This window comes from Lepeophtheirus salmonis, chromosome 5, assembly GCF_016086655.4.
Source record: "Lepeophtheirus salmonis chromosome 5, UVic_Lsal_1.4, whole genome shotgun sequence".
Lineage (NCBI taxonomy): Eukaryota > Metazoa > Arthropoda > Copepoda > Siphonostomatoida > Caligidae > Lepeophtheirus > Lepeophtheirus salmonis.
The window spans coordinates 56,059,157-56,086,838 of NC_052135.2; the positions used below are offsets into that span (position 1 = coordinate 56,059,157).

At 31.4% G+C, this 27,682-nt stretch overlaps 1 protein-coding gene across 1 annotated transcript; it reads right to left on the minus strand.

Moving 5' to 3' along the window:
* Positions 1–1,882: 1,882 nt before the first annotated feature.
* Positions 1,883–10,072, minus strand: LOC121117721 (myosin heavy chain, muscle). The gene is made up of 5 exons (XM_040712202.2): positions 9,935–10,072; positions 9,538–9,787; positions 4,467–8,382; positions 3,389–4,404; positions 1,883–3,308 (listed from the first exon to the last, which is right to left on the minus strand). The coding sequence occupies exons 2-5, from the start codon at positions 9,751–9,753 to the stop codon at positions 2,697–2,699; spliced, it is 5,760 nt and encodes a 1,919-aa protein (XP_040568136.1). The 5' UTR covers positions 9,754–9,787; positions 9,935–10,072; the 3' UTR covers positions 1,883–2,696.
* Positions 10,073–27,682: the final 17,610 nt, after the last annotated feature.

Consider the following 27,682-nt stretch of genomic DNA (forward strand, 5'->3'; position numbering starts at 1 on the left):
CACCCACCCTACATTCCGCACCTGGCACCAAGTGACTACCACCTGTTCCTACCTATGGCGAAAACGTGGTATGGTACAAATTTGACCTCAATAAAAGGCTGTGGAAATTATTGTCCTAGTTATTTTCTAATAGAGACAAGAACTTTTTTTAAAAAAAAGGCAATTTGTAGTTAGACTCGGGTTGGCAACAAGTTATCGAACAGAACGGGGCATACTTGGCTTCAATTGGATGATTGTAACACTTCGTATAAAGCATTGAAATAAAGCCCAAAATACGTCATTACTTTTTCCCAACCTATTATTTATTTTCAAAGCCTACATCGAGTCCAATATAGGTCCCTTACAGCAAATAATAATTTTAAACTATTGTTAACATTCTTGTTTATATTAAATCATTCCATCAATTTGAATTCAAAGCCTATAATTCAACAAAGTATGTCAATGAAATATTGGGCTTTATTCATAAATATGAATTAAAGAAACAATAAGGGATTTTTCCCTTTTTTTAGTTGTGTTCAAAATTGTTTTGATGTTGACACACCACATAAGTATACATTTTTAGTTCAATTTTTTCATTCCTATCATAAAAAGTTGGTTGTTTTTTTTTCTTTCATTAAATGCGTATAACTTAATTGCCCTTATACGCAATTTCTATGGATGGGAATATTGTCTAAATTGTGGGAAACTTTTTTTTTTTATATATCTTGACAAGAAATGAATATTTTTATTAGTTATTCTTCCTTATTTTGAAAAATCTACTCCAAAATCAAACTAAGATATGGAAGTTAGGAAAGCTATTGACTTAAGCATAGCTTTTCTACTCAAAAGTAGTAGAACTTTATAGGTTGGTTATAAAAAAACTTTTGCTTTTTAGACATATTTACGATAAAGCGAAAGATAAAATTCGTTGTAGAATTATAGACCATTTAAACCTTGAAATGAAGGAGACTTTATGAAAGTTAAAAATGTGGATGAAGAAAAATTGTTATCTTTGCTTTATCGATTTCTCATATGCTTATCCTTCTTTGTCAGTAAATACGGAGTTTAAAACATTTTTTGTTGTTCAATTGAGAAGAAATACAGTTTCCATTTAATGTTCCGTATTTTATGTTTCAGAAGTGCCCCTGTAACTTATACTTAGCTCATGAGAGGGGAATATAATTCATTCATAAAAGCAATACTACACATATTGTCCAGTGTTTACTTTTACAACTATGTTATTTAGAATTTATCTAAAGATTATTTTATAAGGAACTTAAGCAAAGAAAATTGTATACTTACTTTCCTGGATTTAATGTAAATGGTCAAAAGAGCAACCTAATCCCCATCAAACGCTTTGGGAATTTATATTTATTTTGGGATACAGACAAGGGGAAAAGTCATGAATGTAAGTGAGTGATGAGACACGCAAAATATATAAGGACGGCTTGAGAGCACCAAGTAAACATCGAATTTGCTCCCCTATATTATGTGTAGAGCGATGCAACATGTTCTTGCAGTGCCATCTGGGCACTGAAACTGTGGGCCGATCTGCCATTAAATTTCCGAGGATCACAAATCTGGAAATCCTTTCAAACGAATTTTGAAATTTCTACAGAAACCTAGATTAAGGGTTATGAAATATTTATGTCGATGATAGATGTTTTCAAACAAGGCAGGGAATTGGTGTTAAAATTAATTTTAAAATCTACTTGTATCTAGCAAGTACATTTGTAGAAATTACTTCCATGTTGATCCTCAATACTTTTTTTGACTACAAAAAGGACTTTGACTCATAAATCCTCAGTATTACTCTCTGTTATTTATAGCCACAATCACATGGTTATACTCTATACTCGGATGTTTTCTTCTCAAAAATGAAAGCTTCAAAAAATAAAGAATACTTTTAAGCTCTATATTTAATAATAAAGTTGATTATGATTATGATATTATTTTTTGTAATTTTTCAATTTTTAAGTATTAGTTCCTTTTTATGGACAAAAATAAGTGTCTTTTTGGCAATTTTTAAGATAATTTTAAATATATGCATATCTTGAAAATGCAATGATTCAATCCTTATAAATTGCATTTGAAAATATTAAAAACTACAATATTTTTATTTAAATAACATCTCGGATTTTTAATTGTTTTTACGCCGTAGAAAACTTTTTTTGTAAGCAAAAATATTTTGAACTTATTTTACAAGAAGAGTATTAGGTTATAGAATGTCTTATAAAGCTGCAGTATTTATTTAAATGTTGTTTTTAAGTAAAAATTGATCAATGTTTAGTACTTAATTTATAAAAAAAGGAAAAAAAAATATTCAAATATTTAAAGGTAATCAATTGACTTTTTTTTTTAATTGTCATATCTTTCTTTAAAATATTAAATGGTATCTACAAGTACATAGTGATAATTTGCCCCATCAAATAAATATTAACAAATAGTAGTACATATTTGAGATGAGCATAACGATTTGGAAAAAGAAAATTAATTTTTTATTGGTCATTTTTTATTAACCAATACTCAAAAGGTGACTTAAGCCTTTAAAAAGGATAAAAAACACAAAAAATTACAAAAAAAATTCTTAAACACTAGTAATTATTGTTAATAATGCTTCATTCGTTTTATTTGTGTCTAAATATTAAATTAATATGAAATTTCAAATCTTTTTTATGAGTGTTACATGTTTAAAGTTGAGAACCAGCTGTTGGTATTCATACAGTTGACATAGATGTGTTAGCCATTTTACATCTTTCCTCAGTTTCCTCAAGCTCTTGTTGGGCTTTACGATACTTGGCCAAATTTAGGGCAGCAATTTCTTCGGCTTCCTCAATTTGTTGCTTGTATGTTTTGATTTTTTGTTGGAGTTTAGAAGCTAAATCAGACATTTTATCCTGGTTGTTTCGATCTTCTTCCTGTTGGAATTGAAGCTCCTTAATTTTCCGTTCACTTCGTTGATATGCCTTATAATTTTCTTGGGTTCTTGATTGGACTGAGCCCAATTCAATTTCTAATTCTCGAATCTTCATTTCTAATTTGCTCAAAATTTCTTTTCCAGATTTCATGGATGCATTTTCAGCATCAATTAGTCTGTTTTCTAATTCAGATAATTGAGACCCTAGAGCCCTATTGCATCTATCTCCATTTGTGGTATGCTCTTGTTCAGCTCTAAGTTCATCAGCGAGTCTGGCAGCATCAATCATGGCACGCTTTGATTTTTCCTCAGAGTTTTTTGCTTGACTAAGAACTTCATCAATTTCAGCTTGGAGCGTATGAATAATACTCTCAACATTTCTCTTCTCATGCATTGCTTTAGAGTTGATTACCTTCAAAACATAAAAAAAGTATTTATTAAAAATCAATTTTTGAAAAATAAAATAGGTATTGCTTCTGTATGGGAACATACCTGCATTTCATTTGTAGTGTTCCGTGAGTCTACTAACTCTGTGTCAAGCTGTCTCTTGGATCTCTCAGAGGAGTTCAAAAGAGCTCTTGATTCTTCCAATTCTCCTGACAAGGCGTTAGCTTTGCGGTCGCAAATACCAACATTTTCCATAATTTCTTGTCTATGATGACATTGATCTTCATAAGCTTGAATAGTGTCTCTGAGATTGGATTGATATCTCTTGATTGCTTTTTGGCCCTCAGAATTAGCCTTATTAGCATGGTCTAGAGCAATTTCTAATTCATTAATGTCAGATTCAAGTTTTTTCTTGATTCTCAAGGCCTCAGACTTGGCTTTTTGCTCAGCTTCCAGAGAGGCAGAAAGAGAATCCATGGCACGTTGATGATTCTTTCTAGTGTTATTAAAAATATCTTCTTTTTCTTGGATCTTATGGTCAATTTCTTGTTTGGCTTGACCCAACTCGAGTTGAGCCCTGAGAACCTTATTTTCTTCTTGTTCTAAAGCAGCTTCAGCTTCTTCCAATGCAGCTTGAAATTCTTCTTTCTCTACTTCCAATCTCCTTCTTTGTTTGTCCAGTTCATGAATAGATCTTCCACCATCACCCAATTGGTCCAACAAATCTTTGATTTCATCAGCCAAGTTCTTATTTTCTCTCTTAACAATGTCTAGTTGCTCCACAACATCATTTTGAGCTGCTCTTAAGCGGAAGAGTTCACTGTTGTAGTTTCGGCATTCCTTCTCACTGGCATCTAATTCATTGGATATATCATCTCCTTTGCATTTCCATTCATTGATCACCTTATCAAAGTTCTTCCCACGCTTCTCTGTGATAATTGCAGCAGCATGAGTCCTTTCATATTCCATTGAAATATCGTCTAAATCGGCTTGCATTCTGTTCTTTGACTTTTCCCCATTTGAAATTTTGCTCTGCAATGATTCAACAGTTTCTTCAGCTTCTTGAATACGGGCTTGAAGCTTACCTCTAGATCCTTCTAGTTCTTCAACTCTACCCATACCTATTCATTTCATTTAAAAATATAATACATGGTAATATAAAAGAACATATTTCAATCATTACCTTCAGTCTCATATCTAGATCTCCACAACTGAGTCTCAGCCTGAGCTTTTGAAAGTGCTTTAAGACAGTCTGATTTACGTTGGTGTTCATCTTCGATTCTTTCCTTAATATTTTCCAAATCAGTTGTTAAATTTTTAAATTTGGTCAAGAGGGATGAACAATCACGTGCTTCACCGTCGGCTATACGTTTGTTGTCCTCAAATTGGGTAGTGAGAGATATTTTTTGCTTGTTAAGTGTTGCCATTGCGTTTTCCCCTTCATCAATTTGACGCTCAAGATCCGCCTTTTCCACTTGCAATCTCTTTTTTTGAGAATCACCTTCATTCAAAGCTCGTGCCAATTCATCCAACTTTTGATTCGCGTCTACAATGGAGCCTTGAATAAGTTTTCCATTTTTATCTATTTCAGCTTTGCCTCTAACTCCTTCCTCAAGGTTGCTCCTAGCTTCTTGAAGATCACGTTCCATATTCGCCTTGTCTTTTTCTGATTTCATTTTATTATTATTCAAACCATCAATTTGTTCACCTAGTTCGGCCATGGTGTTGTTATGTTTCATTCTAAGAGCTGCCAATGTTCCTTCTTGAGCAATAGTCATTTCCTCTAATTCACTCTTTAATCTACCCAATTCTGCTTCACGCTTCTTATTGAGTTCAACCTGAGTAGCGGTACTAGCACCAGCTTCCTCAAGTCGGGATCCAAGATCTTCAATGTCTTTCTTTAGAATGGATCTATTTTTTTCTGCCTTGGAACGATTTTGCCTTTCAATGATTAGCTCTTCATCCAATTCTTCCATACGTGATTGCAACTCCTTAATTTGTTTTCCGTATTTAGATCCAAGAGTGGACTCATCTTCAATCTTGGCAGATAAAGCTGATAATTCCTTATCCTTTCGTTGAACACTTTGGTTAAGTTCTGCTTGAACTCTTTCGAGATCTGAAACAGTTTCTTGGGTGAGCTTCAAATCTCCTTCAACTTTTCTTTTAAGTTTTTCGATGTCACCCTTGCATTTCTTTTCCCTTTCTAAACTGTCTTCTGCCTCATCTAAAGCTTGTTCTAGTTTCCCTTTTACTTTTGATAAATGGTTGCATCGATCCTCCATGGCTTGAATGTCTTCTTCTGTCTTTTGTTTGGAATCTCCAACATTCTTTTTTTCTCTGTGCAATTTTTGAATCATATCATTTTGATGTTCGATTTCTTCCCTGAGAGTTCGGATTTGATCATCTTTATCAGATCTATCTTGTTCAGCATTGCCCAACTTATCCTCAAGATTCTTGATTTCATCTCCCAAAGAGTTCATTTCGATGTTCACTTTACTTTGAGCTTGTTCAATGGATTCCTTTTGTGTTTTTTCTCCTTTTATTCTGTTGTTACAGTCATCAAGTTGCTTTTGAACATCAGCAGCCATGGCCTCAATTCGAACAGTCTTATCAATTATATCTTGCACAGCTGAACCTCCACTCTGCAATGCCAAGACAAGTTCATTCTTTTGATTAAGAAGTGAACTGTTAACTACTTCAACTTTCTTTCTTTCAGCAAGAGCTTTATCGATGTTAGCTTCAGCTATTGCAATTTTCTCCTCATACTCTGCTTTGTACTGAGAAAACTTAGTACATTTGAGATTGGGTTTCAGAAACAACCAAACCTGCCACCACAACCAAGTTTTACCAATATGCCAGTTTCTGATGGTTCTTTGACAGCAGTAAAGTGCAAGTTTCTGATCTTGCATTTTCTTGAATACAAGCCTTGATGTTTTGCCTCTTGCTTGAGCTTGAAGCCATGATAATACTGCTCCAATTTTGTCTTCTCGAATTTCCTCCATGTAACCCAAAATGCCAGCTCTGAAAAATACTTTGGTATGTCCCAAACGGAATTTCTCAGCATCTAGTTTGATGGACTTCAAAACTGCGGCTGCAGCATTTTTATCATTCTTGGCTTTAGCAACAGCTTGTGCAGCCAAAATGTTGTATCTGTTCTTGAATTCTGGATAAACCATTTTGTTGGGGAAGCCCTTTCTACAAATAGCAATACCAGCAAGTACACCGTTACATTGGTATTGATGCATGACTAATCCGGGCTCAACACCACCAGGTTGTTTATGAGTATTTGGTACAACACACCGGATGAAGGCAGGATCAGTGGCATATAGAGTTTTCATCAAATCATCAAGCTGAGTCTTATAAAAAGACGACACCGTTTTTCCACCTCCCTTCTTTCTACCACCAGAGTCTTTCTTTGCCTCAATAGGTTGACCAGGATGATCCCTGAAACACTCTACCAAGAGTTTGTTAGAACCATTTTTGAACAATTCAACGATCGTGTCATTGAGAGGATCTTTATTCTTTTCCAGCCAGGCAGTCAAATTATAAGAAACAGTTGCTGCGTAGTGAATTACAGCAAAATGAGCGTTAGGATCAGGCCTGGGATTAGGCTTTTGGAAGTTTTCGCATTTACCCAACAAGTTTTCATGCAATTTGGCAGCAAATGTTTGATCTGTCGCTTTAGGAAAAAGGGACTCTTCCTCGAGGATGGATAAAAGACCCATAGGCTTTTCAAACATAGTAATGCACTTTTGCAAGTCCATACCAAAGTCAACATTGGCCCATTCAATACCTTCTCGCACATATTCTTCTTGTTCAAGTACAAACATGTGTTGATTAAAGAATTGTTGCAACTTTTCATTACAGAAATTGATACAAATTTGTTCAAACCCATTGTAGTCAAAAATTTCGAAGCCAGCAATATCCAAACAACCAATGTATTGAACTTTTTTCATGGTAGGATCAAAAAGAGTCTCATTACATTTCTCAACGATGAATCGGAATGTCAATTCATAAATCTTACGCCCAATACCAGCAACAGAGCTAGCTGCTCCTGAACAAGTTTGACCTTTTGAAACCCATTCCATCCCAACTTTTAGTTTTGGCTTACAGAAATAAGTGTTCATCCATTCAGAGTCAATACCACACAAAGTTGCGACTTTAATGCTGTTAGTATCATCTTTGATCTCAGCTTGTTCTTCTTTGCCTACAGGGACAAAGTCCTTAGTCATGTTACCCATGTGCATGACAACAGATGTAAGCTTGTAGACATCAAACTTTTCTTCCTGCGAAAAGCCAAGAATGTCATAAGCTTCATCTGCAAATTGCATGTCTTCCTTATCGTCAATGGATGGAACTGTTACTTTTCCTTGGGATACCCACCAATAATCATAGATATCATTGCTCAACAAACAATTCTCCTTTAGTTCTGGGACTGCATCAGACATGATATTGTAGAAAGCATGGTAGCACCTCTCAAGTTCAGCTTGAAACGTCAATCTGGATTTCTCAAGGAGATAAACAACCATGTCAGCTCCTGAGAGTTTACCACCTTGGTTGAACCAAATACGGATAAATTTACCAAAACGAGAAGAGTTATCATTTCTCACAGTCTTGGCATTACCCCAAGCCTCCAGTACTGGGTTGGTTTGGACAATTTTGTCTTCAAGACCTACTTCACCTTCCTTCTTCTTACCAGAAGCTCCAATGGAGGCAAAGTAGGAAATTACTTTCTTCGTGTTCTCAGTTTTACCGGCACCAGACTCACCAGTAATGAGAATAGATTGATTTTTACCAGCATTCAACATACCCTGATAGGATCCTTCTGCTACACCAAAGATATGAGGAGGGCACTCGCTTCTCCTTTTACCAATGTAGATGTCCATGGCTCTCTGAGTGTAAATAGGGAAACGCTTGTAAGGGTTGATTGCTATACAGAAAAGACCAGAGTAGGTATAGATGAGTTCATTTTTATAACGAACAACAGAATTCCACAATACACAAGCATCGTTGAGGTAGGTTAAACCTGACATATCATCAGAACAGTCAAACTTTGGAGGGTTAACTTGGCCAACTTGATCTTTTTTGAAAACTTTTGTCTAAAGTGAAAAGTAAAGGTATATAGTTCTGTCTAATATTGACGTTGAATGCTGAGTCATTCATTGTTGGGCAAAGAAGTAAGGTTTTGTCAGAGATACATTAGCAATAAAAAAGCACTCAGGTGAATATAAATTTTTCATTAATAAAGTTTTACATATTTTTTTTGTTAAAGAAAATCATCATTTACATTAGAACGACAAACCTATCATTTTTTATACCCATTTGAAATTCAATTAAATATTGTGAGAAACTTCTTGACTGTATTCTCATGACTATGCAAATACTAAAGTTTTTGAACAGTCTCTTCTTACATAATCTTGTTGAAAACCAATATTACTTTTGGTAAAGACTATATGTATTTGTATACGACTAATTGGTATATCAAACATTTCAAAAAGGCTAGCATACAATCAAGTGGCTACTCAATTCCTGATTACTTAGCAAAATAAATGCACGGACATATTAGGAGAACCATTGTTTCTTGGTATAATTATAATATTGATCACATTGTAAAATGTACAATAGTTTAGGTTCGTTCCAAAATTTAGATAAATGTATGGACAACTAGCAAATGAGAAACATTCCAATTAATTGCTATAATGTATGAAAGAGGAATCTTAGCCAAAGGGGATAATTGGAAATCAATCTCTTTCGTAATACTATGCCTCGAGACCGATATAAGGAATTATTGAGATTTATCCGCTTTCATATTTGTTCCACAAGATCACAAATACGAAAAGACAACAAGTTTGGACTTGATTTCAACGCTATAGGATCGATTAGGCAAAAATAGTAAGTGAACGTATAGGCCAGGTAAAAATATTATCATTGATGAGCAACTCTTCACAACAAAAGCTAAATATATCGATAAGAAGCCTTATAAATTTGATATTAAATTTTGGTTAGCAATATTTTAGGAACTATGAATCGTTCTCGCAAAGAAATAACTCCTGAACAAAAGGCTACCAAAAAAGTACTGAATTCAAAACTTTTTTGATAAATAGTAAAAGATTGACTTCTTACCAAAAAAAAACTAAAAAATTTATATGAATTGGAGCTTTTTTTGAGAAATAAGACACAACTTTTATCAAACATTTTTTCTTCAACAAGAATTTTGATAGTTTTAGAGTCAGAAAAAAAAAGTAGATACTTACGTCATCAGATCCCAAAATCTTGACAGTAACTTTATCTCCATCAGTAGATTGGATCAAGCCTTCGTCATATCCACCAGTTGACTTATCAGGAACCCAACATGACTTTTTAGCATCATAAGGCTTGGACTTAAGCTTCACTTTAAGTTCGTCTGAAACAATTAGCCATTGATCTGGGTCGGGGTCAGGTCCTTCACTCTTTTTTATGTGGCCGGGCATATTTGAGCTTTATGTATTCGGTAAAGAGAAGAAACTAATAGGAAAGAAATTAATAAGTTAATGAAAATTTTCTTTTAGAAAAAAATAAAACAATCAGTTTTGACAAAATGAATTGACTTTTATATTGCAACTACCACTTTTAAAAAAAGACAACCCCTGACAATCGAACACACATTCATACCTGACGGTGTATGGATTTAATCTGACTTGAAATTGAAATTATTGACAATTTATATACTCAGTGATTTTTTTTGGACTTGACCTATGCTCACCCGCATAACAGTGAAGGTACATCCATGCCAAGTATTTTTCATCTGTCAATGCTTGTATTGTCTTATTTTTATTATAATTTCAAAACAATTTCCTTAAAAATTCCATATTTTTCATTCAGATCACAAAGGCGTAGCCATTGTGAATATTAATCATTTAATATAAATTTTCTTTGCAAACAGAATTTTCATGCTATATTGATGAACAATAATGTTTTTTCATTAAGAAGTTAATTTTCAAATTTGTAAGTTTATTAAATACATTGTACATGTAGGTAAATACAAATAATAACCCTGTATGACTCAAAAACTCATTTCTAAAATTTTTTTTAAGATTATATAAATATATAAACATATTTTAGGGTCAGTATGAATAATAAATTCTTGATTAGAGAGTTAAAACGACTTTCCCTTGACATGATCTATGAGGGTTAATGATAATTTATTTGTAAATATTATATCTATATATCTTGCTCGTCAACAAAAAAGCCAGTTATAAAGATTTTTCATAAATTCATTCTGGAGTACAATTGTTTTTTTCGACTTATTGTCCTCAAATTTTATCAAAATTTTTGTATTATTTACTCTTGTTGGTTCTAGAAATTCACCAGAAATAAGTCAAAATTAATCGGGACGATAAAAGAAAGATAAATTGAATTTGACAGGGGCAATATCAGGGTCAATATAAGTATCTTAACCCCAATAAAGGTTCTAAACTATAATTATCCTTCTTGTAATCATCCCACAAATTTGAGTAGAAAGTTTATAATTGACTTTAATATTTATATGAAAAATTGGGGTGCACATATCCATATTAAAAAGCAAAATTTGTTTGTCTGAATATATGACAACAAGTCACCGGGTGCACTGTATAGAGAACTACATGATGTATATCATTAACATATTTTGATCTAAGAAATAAATTACAATGTAGTATCATAAATGAAATATTGTAGGCGTGTGACTATAGCATCGAACCGATATAAATCATATAAATATTTTTGGTATTAGAAATAATAATGTAGTAAAATGACTGAAATAATGCGGCCCGGTTCATTTGTAATCAGAGTAATGTTTCTCTTTGTTATTCTTCTTGCATGTACTCGTATATCATAATTCCTTTACACTTTCAGAATAGGTTATGAATTGAAAAAATATAAGTGTTGGTATGTTAAAATGATTTTTTTTAGTGGGCGATCTTGAGACTCAAGTATTCATCCTCTTCACCGAACATTTCATTTTTTTCCCCACAAACTCATAGTATTATTCTTTTATTTTTGATGGGAGGAGACGTCATATAAATTAATTCAATTATTATTTATTAGAGTAATTATGTGTGAGTGTGCTCATGAAAAGCCAAAAATAACACTGAAGATTTTCTTGGAGAGTTATGTTCTATATTATTATTTTTTTAAATCTGTTAGCTTACTTCTAATTAATCAGGGCGATGCCCGGTACAACCAATAGTGTCAATATATATGTAAAAAAAATCCCCCACATGTTTCTTGAAGTAAATAAAAAAATAATTTATTTTATTAACTATAGTGGAGATGTTTTGGAGCGGTTCATACCATGATGACAATTTTTCAATTTGTATTTCTTAACCATGAGAATTAATAGTAATGTTATGGCAATTGTAATTTGGAATAGACTTAAACTGATAAATAAAAATCCTAACAGCAGTTCAAAATATACACACATACGAAACCAATGAAATATTACTAAATATACAGCAATACACCTATTAATCAAAATTCGAGCAGTTTTAGATTTTTCATTTCGATACCTTGACAATAATAAGATCCACTATTTATGTGTCAAAAAAAATGTTATACAATTTTCTAGCACTGAGAGTTTTGATCTAAAATACATTGTTTGGGAAAATATCTCCATCAATTTTGTATTAAAATGCACATACATGTTAGATGTAGGATCATGGTTAGGAATGTTCTTTTTGAGGTTTTTTTGAATATCTTTTGCAACTTTTTCAAAGTTTCCCCATTTTTTGTGATTATAATATGACAGGACTTTAAAAAATATATGGAGTTTTCTTTTATTTTTAGAGGTATAGGCTTTCTAAAGTCCCTTTTGCTAGTTAAGTTTTGCCAAATTTTTTTTTGGAAAGTACTATTTTTATAAACAGATTGGGGACACAAACTTGTAATAGCATGACTAAATTACAAGACTAGACTTTTGATGGAGTCAAGAATAGACTACTCAAAACAATTTTGTGATATGTTTTAATATTAAATACGCCGTTGAACATATAGGTAGCTATTGACGATGAAGGTCATGATGGCAGCTCGGAGCTACTCCAAAAATGGATGAGAAGTGTGACAGAAATTCTTTACTTTTAGTATAGGATGAATTACCTTAATATTGTCTAGTATGGCCAAGATCAAAGAACATTATGTTTAAGTCAGAGAGAAGATTGTTTAATTTTTTAAGCAAGGTAGTGGTTACAAATTAATTTCCTAGAAATTGGATGTTGCTAAATTTACTATTTGCAATATAGTCAAGAAATATGAATAATATGGAGAAGTTTGTAATCGTAAAGGAACAGTTTGACCATCAAAACTATCTCATCACCTGCATAGCAAAGTGGTCAGGGAAGTCAAAATTAACCCCTACAACAAATACCAAGATGAATTTAGATAATTTAGAGAAGAAAAAACGAGCCTGCCAATCTCTACATTGCTGATTAAGTGACAAATAACACTAGCAAACAAATTTTTACTTTTGGATTGACATGGTGTTTTCATGATTACTTTTATCTTGAGAAACATGAAAAGGACCTTCTTAGCATAATTTTATGCTATTGCGACCCAACGAGAGTAACATTTTCTATAAAAGTACAATAGATGTACCTCAATTGCTTAATAAATATACAAAGATATTTTTGAACCAACAAATCTTAAATAACTTTTTAGTTATAATTTTTTAATATAAAGTTGTATGTTGTTACTTTACTTGAAAATATAACTTTAGTAACTGGAAAAAAAAAATTAAAAAAATGAGAACTTTATTAGACTTTCAAAGAAAAGGTAAATTTTTCGTCCTTTTTTTTACTAACAAGTCATTTTCACCTATTCGAAACCAATTATAAATTTTCTTTTGAAATAGGAAATTTGTCCCTACAAATTATATTTTATGATTTTTTTTCTTTTACCTTGATCTTTCAAGGTGAAATATAACGCTAAGTTATTTAAGTGTTTTATAAAATATTTTTAAAAAAACACTCATTATTCTACAAAAGGTCGCTTTCATGTTTTTCGGTGTAAAGAAATAAAAAGCAACATTTCAACATAAGAATAAAAAAATTGTTCTGTGTAATTTTATAATTCCCCTTGTGTCACACATCTGTGGAAAAAATATCAAAAAATGTTTTTAACAATAGGAGCTGTAACTGAACATCTTTACATTGACAAAATATCAAAATTGGTCAACATGAAATTTGGTTTCAGGAAATTAAAACGATTTAATTTTAAATCTTTGTAATCTTGCATAGTAAACTTAATGGATTGGAAAAACAGTGTAACATAGTTTAGCCATTGAGTCAGACCCTTATAAAAGAAAGGAAGGGTAAATGTAGATCATATTTATTATAAACATGTCAAAGTTACATTGTTGACATTTTTCAAAGTTTAAAAAGTACGAATATTTATATGTTTACTGGGATAGTCATATACATATTAAGTATTCGAAATACATTATGGAGTAACGCAAATGTTTTTCTATGCGTTGATCATTTATATTATGATTGTTTAGTATGCTTGCAGCTTATATAATCAAACAATTGAGTTGTTTTACTCCAAAACATTCTTAAAACTAGTTATAGGATTATTGATAGGAATCGTAGAAAACGGGTGTTTTTTCTGGAATCGGGATCGGGAAAATAATGTTTAATTTGTGACTCCGATTCTTATGTATAATTATTTATTAGTGTTATTTTACTATTTATTACTTTTCTAAGTTATGAGAACCCCCCTGCCCGTTAAAAAAAAATTAAGGAATTTCTGCCTATTAATAGAAAATTTAATTTAATTTTCTTGTTGTTTTTCAGTTGGAAAATTTTTAATTTTTTTCGAAAAAAATTAATCTTTGTGAATAGCTGTGGATTTTTGATTTTTTTTTTCATTTTGAGAATAGTCACGGCTTTGTGAATTTTTTTTCCAAAAAAATTAGTTTTTAGTGAATTGTTGTGAATTTTGAAGAAATTTTAAATATCAAATTGTATATTTGAAATTTTTTTCACAAAGTTTTCATTTTTGCATTATTTATAGAAATTATCAAAATCACCTCCCCCCCCAAAAAAAATAGTATATATACATATACAACCCCAGAACATTTCAATTATTGAAGGAAGGAATTCCAGCAAGTGAATGCCTTGTTGTGATGCTCGTTGGCCTTAAAAGCTTTTGGAAATTACCTATCACTTATTTCTTAATCAAAGGAATTCCGGCATATGTTCTTGCAGGAATCATTCGTCAAGCTATGGTATTGCATTTGAAGCCGGTGTTATGGTTAGATCCATAGGTAGGGACATCTCGGCATTAAATATTCTCGTCTGCAATCTTCAACCTAAGGTAAATAACTATAAATGAGTATGAATTTGCTAATATAAGTATGATTCCTTCATTTAAATTCAGAATATTGAAGACATATGTACAATATTGCCCCATCCAATGCAAAAATACAACCGTAGTTGCAATCTGCGATCCTCTTCATATAGCCAAAAACGTCAGGAATCTGTTTGCGGATTACAAAACCATTATATGGCCCAATAAAGATGTTATCAGATGTTTTTATCTTGAACAACTCCATAAAATTAATCGAAACATGATTTTAGGCTTGTTGATAAGCTAACGGGATGCCATATTTCATTTAAAAATTGCAAAATCAGAGTTAAATTAGATGTTCAGTTAATGTCAGACTCGGTCGCTAGATCATTGAAATGGATGGAATCGCCATAGCTTATGTACATCAGGCTCGGGAGTTATTCTCTTGAACTTGATGTGTGTACGTTCGCACCCCGGTGATTCCTAGAGAAAAAAAAATTTGCTTCATGTTTATGGATTTAACCAAAAGGTTCCTAGGTTAGATGGAGTAATTCTAATACTATAATGTTTAATTATACTTAATTAATGCAACTCCATCTAATCAATTAAAGGAACATTAACGAAAATGGGCTCATGAACACAAAAAAAATTGAGTTAAAAGTGAAGATGTTTTGTTACAGAAAAATTTCTTGAATTGCACGATAAGATTTTTGATATTATGAATAATCGATACAAGTACGGCTTCAAATTAAAAGCAGCATTGTTTCCAACTAATATAGTTCAAGCGGAGGAAATCTTCAAAAAGTTAATTCATATGTATGAAGTTTTAACAAGAAGTGACGGGATTAAAATAATAGCTTCCATGCAATACACTAGGTCATTAGACTTAATTGCCTGCATATATATTCTCTAAGGCATCTTGTGGAACTAATAAAGTCTAATAAAATAAATATGCAGTATATTTTTCTTTGCATGAAAAAAGTATTGTCAGACATACTGTCCAACAATAAAATTAAAAAAGATGGAAGTGCCCTAAACAGATATAGGATTTTTCAAAATGTTTAGTTCCAAGATGAAGATATTTTTTTCAAATCAAAATGTTATTTTTAATCTTTAAAAATATAAAGTTAGTGATTATGATATTGATTTTTAATAACATTATTTATTCTTTTGTGGATGTGCGTCTTGGGGGGGGGGCAAGACGCACACCACGGGGGGCAGTAGATGGGAATTTGATTAAGTTTCTTTATCGATATTTTCGAATAAAAATGAAAAAAAACTATTTATATACCTTTGGTTCTCCAAGGCTTCCCACTGTATCCAAAACGTTTTATAGCTCTAACACAGTGTATGATCAAACTGTTTAAGATATCCTAGAGAATTTGTGGGAAAGGAATTATCCTTTACTTCAAATTAGCTAAATTTGAATTACATCCCACTATATAGGAGTATGAACCAGAAGAACGACATGTTACTCTCGGGATCCATTATGAAGACAGATACATTTAGATTTCGAACTGAGAAGGGGAGGAATATTGAATTCGTAAGTTCCTTTCGATACTGAAAAAATGTACCGCACCCATCAATATGGATAAGTAACTATTTTGCCAGCTCTAAAGAAACTTTTTTGAAATTTGATATGAACTTTTGGTCCAATGAGGACTAAAACAAGTATTTTCTTTAAATCAATAATGATTTTCCTAGTGACGTCAAAATTATTTGCCTTGCCACCTCTATATATTTTTCTTTCTCTATGAAACTAATCCAATGTGGATTATTTACTCTAACAGAAACTCAGTCTTGTTATGCCACATTAGTTAGAACATTTAATACAAGCTGGAGCTGTGGAAAAATATAAGTTCCTTCTACAGAGAATACATTTGTTCCCTGCTATTGTCGATAAAAGAACTCTCGTCTGCCTTTTTCAAAAATATGTATACGAAATTACAAATCGACGTCGAAGGAGACTGCAAGAAAAACTTTTTGGATACAAAAATTTAATTATTTGAATATTAGGAAAGACACACACTTAGCCCAGCACCCTTATTTTCATCAGAACTAGAACATAAATTGGAAGAGTATAAGGATAGTCTCATGTGTAGAGAAGTTTTTGATCTTGCTTTTCAACATTTATATGTAGCTATTAACGAAACAAATGGTCAAAAAATTGTAACCATAAGACATCCACATGAGTCACATTCAGCCTGTAAGTTATCTTCAATATTGGGAAATCTTACTCATTTATATATTGATAGTGGTTCTTCGGATACCAAGGTCATTATTTTGTCGTACCACACTTCGCTAGAAGATACATTTCTACTCTCTTTCATAGAACACATCAAGGAATCGCCAAAACTGGGCTCCTTGTTTCAAACTTATTATTTTGTACTGGAATGTCTAAGTAAATTACGGACCTAAAATATAACTGTGAAGTATGTAAAACTTATCAAAGATCACAACATGAAACGCAGGATCAAAGTTAAACTGAGCCATATCGCCCTTGGCACACTATTTATATAGATATGATTGAGTGTTATGGTCAGAAATAGTTAGTTGTAGTAGATAATAAATTTATTTACTAATTTGTTAAAAAAAAAATAATGAGCAAAAAATGTCACTATAAGCTTCAAAATTTATTTTTTATTTTCGAATACCATAATAATACCATTTATGATAATGGTCCACAATTTTGCTCAAAATTAAAATATTTTTGCATTGATCACAAATTTTTACACATCAAATCTTCACCTTAGAATCCACAATCTAATTTAATCGTCGAGTTTGCTGTTATCTGTATTAAAATGCTACTTAAGAAATCAAAATCTAGAGACTGTTTTAAAGAATTTATTATGTATTTGTGATCTATGGCCACTACAATCAATAAAACATCTCAAGCTAAGGTGTTTCGGGGTAGATAATTACACATTTTACTAACAAACTTAGAAACAATAATTTTGAAAACTTTTCCGAAAAAAGTAATATTATTTAATACAACATCATTCTTTATTTATCCTTTAAGAGAAGACAAAAAAATAGTCAAGTTGAAATATCGTTAGCTAATCTTTTATGGTGTCGGCAAAAGATTGTGTTAAAGAAATTGCGTACAAAAACGTTGGAGTAATATCATTGCCTGGTAATATTGTTGTGTACATTATTATTGCAAGACAAAAACGTAGTGGGTAGTTTTGTAAAATTTTAATACTTAATTAATTATACGAATTAGGACTTTCAAAAAATTTATTAAGGTAGTATTCACCTACACAACTTGAGGGCCATGGTATATTATATCATGTTTGAAGGGTTCCTTAATATTTAGAAACGTAGTGGCAATGGAGTTTAAGCTCCCTCGAAGCCCAACACATCATCTATACAACCTGTGGGCTGGGGTGTATTTTAGGATATTAAAAGGGTGATTTGATGCTCAGGGAAGCAGTGGCGAATAAATTCAACATGCATCAAGGCTCAGCAGTTCACCTACACAACCTTTGGACAGGATGTAGTATAGATTACAAAGTTCCATCCTGACACGTTTCTTCATCATTCAAAAGTTTTATCAACCGAATATGATAAAAATTGCAACGAAATTGCTTCACGATAATATTACCTACAACGTTTTTGTCTCAAAATGATAACGTATACAACGATATTACAACACCACGATATTACCCCAAAGTTTGTGTCTGCAACTTTTTTACCACAATCATTATTACAGATAACCATATTTCATATTACTGTTAAAAATCATTTGTCTTCTACTCTCTTCTTTTTTTCTTCACTAAATCTTATAATCTCCTTTTAAAACAGTTTCTAAAGATACATAAGAACATGCCTCAACAATCATTCTTAAAATTTTGTGGTCTTTATTTTTGTTTTATAAAAAATATTGGTTTAATAGTCAAAACATTGGTTTTTAGAAAAATGTTATTTAAAGGCCAGAACCATCTCTTAATCTTTAAAACCCTACATGAAGAATTTCAGCAAAATCTATTCAATGGTTTGTGTGTGATTTCCAGACAAACACACACACCTACACATTGACATTCGCATTAATATTTTAATAACTTTAATATTAATCATTAATGAAAAAAAATACAATTTGAAAAAGTTTTATCATGTTGTGAGTATCTCCATGACATTTCACACTATAACAGGATCAATCATTTTGTAGTTCCATGAAGAAAAAAATATACGGGGTGCGCAACATAATTTCCTTTTCTATAATGTGTAGAAATAAGGCTGTAGAAGTAGTGGCGGACTGTGTGTAGTTTCATTTTAGTGACAAAATTATAATTATAAAGGTTCCTTTTTTTGAAAAACATCCATTCGATATTATACACTGGAGTAGTGAAGAACCTATATTTGCTGCCAAAATAAATATCAGTATAACATGGTGTGAAATATATTTTTTTTTATAAATTAATCAACCACAATTATAATATAGTGAATAATGTTACTTTGATTTTGACATCTTTGAGTATAAAATAACTATTTGTCTAAAACTTCTTAATCAAAAGTTATTGAAAGAAAGAAAAACATCACCAAGTATTAAAATACCAAGGTTTAGTGTATCGGCAAGTCGTCTATCTCATAAAACTGTCTAAAAAATATAAATGTGTAATATTATAATGAAACAAAATGCTTTTGTTGAAACAGGATATTATATGTCGCACCCTGTATAAATATATACAGCCTAATATTTCATGACACCTTTGAGTGATTGAGATTATATGCATTGTATTCAAATTTCGTTGAATGAGTTGTTATATCCATGAAAGTTTACTAAAGTCTAGAACCTTTTTTGGATTTAAGAGACTTACCAAGTAGTTCATTGAAATCTGAACACTTACTAATTCAATATTAATTAAAGTTGAGTGATTAAAAATTAAATCATATTTCGATATATTAAAGCATAAATAATTAATTACAAAATAAAGCAAACCTGAACTTGCTAGCTTACATACAAGTCAGGAAAATGACACTTGAACGCGATCGACAAATTTTCATTCACGCACTCCAAGCAGTTGAGCGTCTCTAAAACACAGTCTACGCCGTCAGCAAGTCCAAAACGTTGGAGAAGAACAATGGCTCTGTCAAAAAGGCCAAATTGGACCTGGAAGAGTTAAAGAAAACAGCCCATTGCAATCCTCTCAAGTCCATGATGGAAAATGTAAGAGATTTCAAGGTTTCACATCAGACTGTTCAGAGACCTAGGTATTAAAAATTGAAAATGGAAACAGCCTTATGAGGTTAGAGATATCACTTTTGACACCAGCAATGAAAGGAACTATTCTCCTCCATTGCTATACTCTTTTGAACTCTTTTTTGACACTTTTGTCCCCTCTACAGCACTGATTCCAGCCTTGTCGGCTACACATTTTGGGTGCATATCGACGGGAAGGCCTGTAGTGTCCTTCCTCCAAACGCCAAAACGTTCAAAGCCCCTGTCAGCCAGCACTGGGACGCAAAGACAGATACTACATCCACAGTGGGATCCAGGCCTTCCACCACCAAATGGAAGCCATCCTTGCCGCTAATGGCGGGTACATTTATGATTAAAAGAACTATGTTTGAAATTCTATTGTTAATTAATAAATTATATTTTGTTGAAGTTTAAAATTCGAAGTGTTTAGATATAAATAGACTGATCAGTATATTTACCACAACATGGCCCCTTTTCAATAAAATCTATAGATTTCACACAATTTAAATGTCACAATTTTTTTTAGCTAATTTAAATGCAATTTGCGACATCCCCAAAGGGTCAATATGAATACTTCATTGATAGAATTTAAAGATAATTCGTTGGCGAATATTATTGTAATTAACACACAATTTTGAGAAAATTCATTTTAATTTACTTTTGTTTTTATGGGATACATTTATAAAAATTCTAGAATGAAAAACAACAAATTAAAAAGTAATTATATTTATGAGCCATCAAGCAACTAACTTTGTAGTCGTCTTGTGCATTTAAAAAAACTAAATACATAAAACTTGCCCTATAGCATCCTGAAAAAGTATATTAAATATATCATTTATATATATACAAATAACTTATATCATTCATTTATTTTTTTAAATACATTTAATTTTGACGGAAAACATAAATATTTTGTACAAAACCATTGTGTTGCTGATAAACACACAATGAATGAAATATCATATCATGGCTTGTAACTTTAATGGGAGACGCATAAATCCTCATTCTATTCAACAAAGAAAAGCAACATAGTACATAATGCTATTATGAAGGGATTTATTTTTAGTCTTTCGTGAGTTTTAAGTCGGTGGTAGAGAAGAAAAAAAGTTAGTTGTTTTGTTGGCTACCAAGATATTTATCGCTTATACATACATATATTAACTAATACAACAAATAAGTTTGATATATTATATGTAGTAAAAACATGATAAAATTGCAATTTTCTCTTGAAATATCCGCAGTGCTTAATAAGAAATATACATGTACCACTAATGGTACTCTAGTTCTTTAAACTCAATCGGAAATTTGAATATTCTACATATTTTTACCATGTATTAGTTGCAACAAAAAACAACTACTCTCGGATATTATCGAGAACAACAAACCGTCAAAATAAATAAATTTAAAATGATCAGTAAATTTTATATTTAAGACAAAAATAAGTATTTCTGCATTGGCTGAACAGACAGCCTACAATCTATTCCGGAAGTTCTTGAAGACAGGCTTGAAAAGGAATCAATACATATTGCTGATTGATTGTATTCATCAAGGAATCAATACTTAGAATGCAAAGTCTCCAGGCTTTTTCATCAATTTTGCAGCCAGAAGGAATTATCAATAGGGTTGTGATTAGTGTTGTGTCGGTCCATATTTATTCGGTCCAGAACAGTCTTAGTATCGGTCCTATCAGTCCTTGGGACCGGTCCTTTGGACTGTGGGTCCTCAAGTTCGGTCCTTGGAATTTTTCAGAAATGTATCGATGGTTTATTAAAAATATTTAAGATATATGAAATATTTATTAAGATTATTGCACATATCCTGCAAAAATTATTATTTTTTTCATTATAAAACAATAATACGAACACATTATATTGTTACTTAGTTACATAATTTATTCAATTATATAAGCGAATAATTAAAAAGGGAGAAACACCTTCAATAAGTCAAAAGTGATCGGTTTTACCTTCATTCAGAATTAAAAAATGGGACTGGACTGGATGGGACCAAATCGTGGTCATAAGTAAGGACCGACACAACACTAGCTGTGATCCATTATGTAGTGCAGTCAGTTACATGCAAGTTTACAGAACTCTTTTTACGCACGGAAATATCAATTCCCTCTCTTCACACGAGGCAAGATCATTGCAAGACAAGTTCATCCAAATAAGACTTTTTTGATGGTGATTTTACGGAAAGTCGATATTTTTTAGCTCAACCTTTCATGAAGGAAGGTAAGAGGTCCAAACTTAGGGGTTGACCCCCGCAAAATAATGACGTAGAGCATGTACGGAGCTCGGCCACGAAAGCTCGTCAAACGACAAGGATGGATTTTATCCAACAAAATCAAAAAAATTCAGGAAAGGGTTTCACTGAAAAAGTGGGAAATATCTCATTAGGCTTATGTTCAATGGAACAAAGCCAAGATCTAGAAAAATATCAAGATCGACCAACGGAAATGAATTAGGAAAACAGTGTTAAAATCCAAAGGAGTAACAACAAAGTAGTCAGGAATGGAATCTCTGAAAACAATCCCTTTATGCCGAAAGGTGAAGAAAGTGGGTCGGGAAAAGACGATATCAATGATGAAAAGGGATAGTTCACGATACCCCTCTTTCTTTCCAAGAACGGAAATGAAAAAATAACAATAAACCATATGACATATACAAATGCGGCAATTCTATGGACACATGTACTAGGGTTGAATCCAGATGACCTGGATTCTATATGTATTGGACGCACTTATAGACGCCTATTTACTTCGGTCAGAAGGATATTGCGTAGCGAACTACTCCCGAAAATCAAACTTCCATACTCCATTGAATTAAAAGAGAAACAAAGAGAAACATTTGTAGCGCTGGTCGAATCTAGAGAGTTGATGAAAGCCAAAAATTTGCCCATACCCTTCAAAATAAGGGTACCGAAAGTGATGGGAGTGATTCCATCTGACCATGTAAAACACGCAATGGGACTCCTTGCATATGGAAGAGCACGACAGAGAATTGAAGAGAAAATGGAAGCCTCAACTGCGAGAATATTTCAAGGTTGGAGCAAACAAACACTCGAAAGGGTGTCATCAAATACACCACACGTAATAGTGAAAGTCATTGGAAGACCAGAAAGTATCCCATGGTTTCTTCCTATTGGAAACCATATCAGGCTCATACATTTCAGTGGGAGAACGAAACAATATTCGAAGTTGTATATGTTCGGTCATCTCTATATGACATGCAGGAATTGGGCTAAATCACCTTTTGAATATCGAGGGTGGCTATTCAGAAGGATCAATAGAGTAGATAAAAGTGGCAATAGTTTTCCAGTATCTTTTATTCCCGAGCAAGATCCATTAATGGAGCAGAGAAAAACGGGTATGGGTGAGGGAAGTAGCGAGGTTATTTGTCACACATTGCTATGATTAAGTGTTGATTAATTTAATTATAAAACTGTTTTAAAAGTTGACTCGGCCCGCTATTAGAACTTTTGTAAAAAAAAAAAATGACAACTGGGCTATCAATAAATGAGAAAGATAAAAATGTTTAAAGAAGAAAGTCTTGGGAGTCCATCAATTGTCGATGCAGATTCAATGTACAAAATAACAAAAGCAGCGTCACACCTAGCACAATAATTAATTCACAAACTAAGGAACAACTTCTCAAGAAATTTCGATTCCTGCCTTTGAAGGTTGCTACTAACTAAAAATGAGGTAAATTAGTTTTCTTTTTTCTTTTTACAGAATACGCTATGTCATATTTAATACAGCTCCATTCATTGATATCTACTTACTAGTATTAAAGTACTGAACAAAAAATTTATGAACTATATGCTAAGAATTAAATGCCGAATATTAAATAAATAATAGTACCTATAAGAACCGACTTATATCTAGATAACGCTGGCATATATCTATAAAAATGATATGTGAACATGCTTGCTTATAGCCAAAATTGTAGAGCTTTCTACTTAAATAAAAATTTTTGCTGTATTATTTACTAATAAGTCTAGTTGTACATCTTAAGCATTTTTAGCATGAGAGTTTTGTTGTCGTTGTCATACTTAAAAGTATTCCATATTTTCTAAAATTTTCATTATTGCCTTGAGTATATAGTGAAACAACGAATGTTCTTACAATTTACAGCCGATTTACTTATAGCTTATATCACCTAGATTGAAAACTTAAGTGGATAGTATACCTTGAAACGCGTTTTTCCCTGTGTCTCTCTCTCTCTCTTTTTTTCTTTTACCCATCTTATCTTTTGATTCCCATTTGTGAGGAAGTAATGTTAGCAAATCCGTTAAAAAACCAAATCACGTCTCTTTATTTGATATTTTTCTTTTACTTGAAGAGATGAAAAAACACATATACATTTATACTATACATAGAGTCTCAAATCCAAAATCTATTTTTCAAGATTTCCTCTTCCCTTCTTTTTCTTGAGATCTCTCTTATCATTATTTTTCAGTTAGATAAATAGTTGATTTATCCTAACAAATGACATTTAAGACTACAAAGTAAAAAAAAAAGAACATTTTCTATTTATTTTTATTTTCTTAGTTCTATTCAAGTTTCTTTGTAGCATTCTTAACATGAGATAAGATATGTTTGAACTATTAGTATTCTTCTCTACATTTGTTACACTGGTTGCTTTCATTCTCAATCCTTTAAAGGAAGATAATAATTAACTGTTATACACTAAGTAATGTAAAAATAAAATGATCATTTGTTTGTCCATTTTGTCTAAATGAACATACTTGGGAGTAACTCAAAAGACAATTGGAAATATGTCAAATGTACAAAATAAAATTAATTGTTTAATTTTGGATTTATACATTTTTAATAGTGAATTCTTAACATACACTTTCCCACAAAAAAAATATGGAATGTATATGACAATGATTCATTCTGCAATACTAAATCATTATGATTCTTATTCGTATTATACCAATTTTAAGCTATTAAATGCTTAATTATTTGTCATATATTGCTATGATTAAGTGTTGACTAATTTAATTATAAAGTTGTTCTAAAAAATGACTCGAACCGCTATTAGAACCGTTGTAACAAAAACATGACAGATGGCCCATAAATAAATGAGAAAGATAAAAAATTTTAAAGATGAGAGGCTTGAGAGTCCATCAATTACTGATTGTCGATGCAGATTCAAAGCAAATAACTCAAATGTAGCTTTATTATATAAAAGACATGAGGGCAGATGAGTTTCTAGAAGACAACTTATTTATGACATGTTAACGTGTAAGTAAAAACAATAATAAAATAGGGAGATCCCATCAGCTTTATTAAAGGATACTTTTCGTATTATTTAAATCTTATATATACAAAAATAATATTTTGAAACTTCCTCCTCCTCCATTTTTTCTGCCTACCAACATATTTTGTTCTACACTCTACTATTAAAAACTAGACGGGAAGGGGAGATTACATTCGCCAGTTAATTTTTCTTAGATTGTTGTGATTCAAATGAAAACAATTATGATAATTTATCATATTAAATAAAGCCAAATAGTGACATTTTATAACAAATTTGTCATATTACTTTGGTAATAAAATTTATTCTTGATTACTTCAGACAACATCATCTTTCTTCTATATTAGATGGGGGTAAAAACATCGATACACTTCGAAACAAATATCACATCACACTTTCATTATCATCCCCCCTCCCATATTTTGGTACATATCTTACGAAATAAACTCAACACTATTTTTTCCGTTCTATCTTTAAAAATTGGTGTAATATGATATCATTATGTACATGGCATTGCAGCATCAATCATCATCAAATATTATTCTTTTCCCACCAAAATTGGTCATTCGTCAAAGTGCCCGTTTAGCAAAATAGCATTCAGCAATGTGGATTTAAGAAATAGTGTTTTTGGCAATGTGCCCGTGCAAAGTGTGTGACACACAGCACTTCATTTTATAAGAATATATTAAATTCATTATCTGTTATACGTTGAATGCTTAGTTGATTGTAAAAAGGATATAAATATCAAAAGTAAATTGTTTTATTTTTATTTTTTCGTGAATAGAATATATTTCAAACATTTAGAAATATTGGAAACATGTTAGAATATTTTAAAATAAAATAATAAGAAACACAAGGACACTCACAAATACTAATAAAATATTCAGGACATGAATCTAATTGTATTTAAAAAGCCAGTATAGTTTTTAAAAATATGTATCACTCCAAAATTTTAAGGCTTGTAGCTGGATGTCTTCATGGAGTAGTTGCAGAATTAAAGTTTCAGGATCATTTTTAGAAATGGGGTGACATGTGTGACGAATCAACCTAAGGGGAGGCTGGAATTACTTTTGTGAATCGAGTAACTGTTATAACTAATTAAGTTCTTCTCTGTAAATTATTTCAAAGTTGTTGTTTTTTTAATCTGTAGGTGAAAGCTGCGGGGTTTGACAGTTTTATTGCGTGCATCCAAAATATTAAATATAGAAATGGCTAAGATTTAAAAAAAAGTCCCGACTTTTAAGTGCTTAAATTTTAAAAAATAAAATTTTTCTGTTATAAGGTGTATCATAGCCTATAAAAAATCATATGACACTTTTTTGTGATATAAAATAGCTAAATTATGAAAAATTATTTATCTTAATTTATTTTTATAACTACCTGCTTTTATGGTGAGACCCAAGACATATTCCCCAGATGTACAAGTTGACACAGAATATTTCCACGGATACTACTTCCGAGCTATTTTTTTTTACCAAGGAAGTAGAATTATCCATAAACAATAAAATATATATTATATCATATTTTAGAGGATTATAATATTTTATATATATATTTATGCTGAAGATTATATATATTTACTAGTGTTGATGAAATATGACATTTACAGACCCTTCAAAAGGAAACCAGTCAATTTAGGTTAAGTATACTTTATGCATATTATTCCAAAGCATTATTGGAAAGCCATCAGTGAGATACATTTTGAATGTTCAAAATATCATTTTTATATAGAAAATATTCATATCTTGTAAATGTATATTCAATATTCCATAGACCCTTTTAAAAAAATTATTAGAAAGAAGTGTTGTTTTTTTTCTACTTGTTATTTCTATGATTTATGTTTTTGTTACTGGATTAACAAAAAATCCACAAAGAATAGATATAGATTCGGTTGGACCAACTCGATTTTAAGTTAAGACAAGATTAAGTTTAATACTACTTGAATGTACTGACATCATAATTCCATATTTTAAATTCAAGTCGAGTTGGTCCATTTGGATTCTCTGTCATTGCTTACAATTTTTTGTCAAAGGTGAGTTAATCTTACAATTCTTTAATTATTAACGTTTGTTTGGAAAATATTAACAATATTAAGTATTGTATTTTCCAATTACATCAGATATAGAGGTGGCTGGGATTATATAAGTTATTAGTTAAGAAAGAAGTAATTTATAACAGAAATCAAGAAATGGAGAAATGTTCAATAGATTTTTTTTATATCATAAACATAAATATATGTATCCTAATGTATTGTAGTGCGACTGATAATTTTGCCTCAAACATTTTTGCCGCATGACACATTCGGCGTCTTTTTATATTCTCGGTTCGAACTTTACTGTTGTTTCTTAATCATATTAATTATTTAGCAAGGAAAAGAAGAAAAAAGGAAAATAATAATAACATAAATTAATAGATAATAGTAAAAAAGATATAGCAAATGAGTTCTAATACTATCTGGAGGAGCATGAGGCCCAATCTCACAAACTATTGTAGCTAAATTATCATTTCTGATAAGAAATTCCTATTGGTCAACTCATATGAACATTGAACAATTATGAAGCTTTAAGAATTGTCGTATTAATAACTTGATATCAAGATCACGTGGTATTTTAAGCAACTCTTCCATTTTAGGATAATATT

Coding starts and splice junctions, on each gene's coding strand:
- LOC121117721 (XM_040712202.2), bottom strand. CDS start 9,753: ATGCCCGGCCACATAAAAAAGAGTGAAGGACCTGACCCCGACCCAGAT. Junction 8,383..9,537: donor AGATTTTGGGATCTGATGAC/GTAAGTATCTAC, acceptor TTTTCACTTTAG/ACAAAAGTTTTCAAAAAAGA. Junction 3,309..3,388: donor ACACTACAAATGAAATGCAG/GTATGTTCCCAT, acceptor TATGTTTTGAAG/GTAATCAACTCTAAAGCAAT.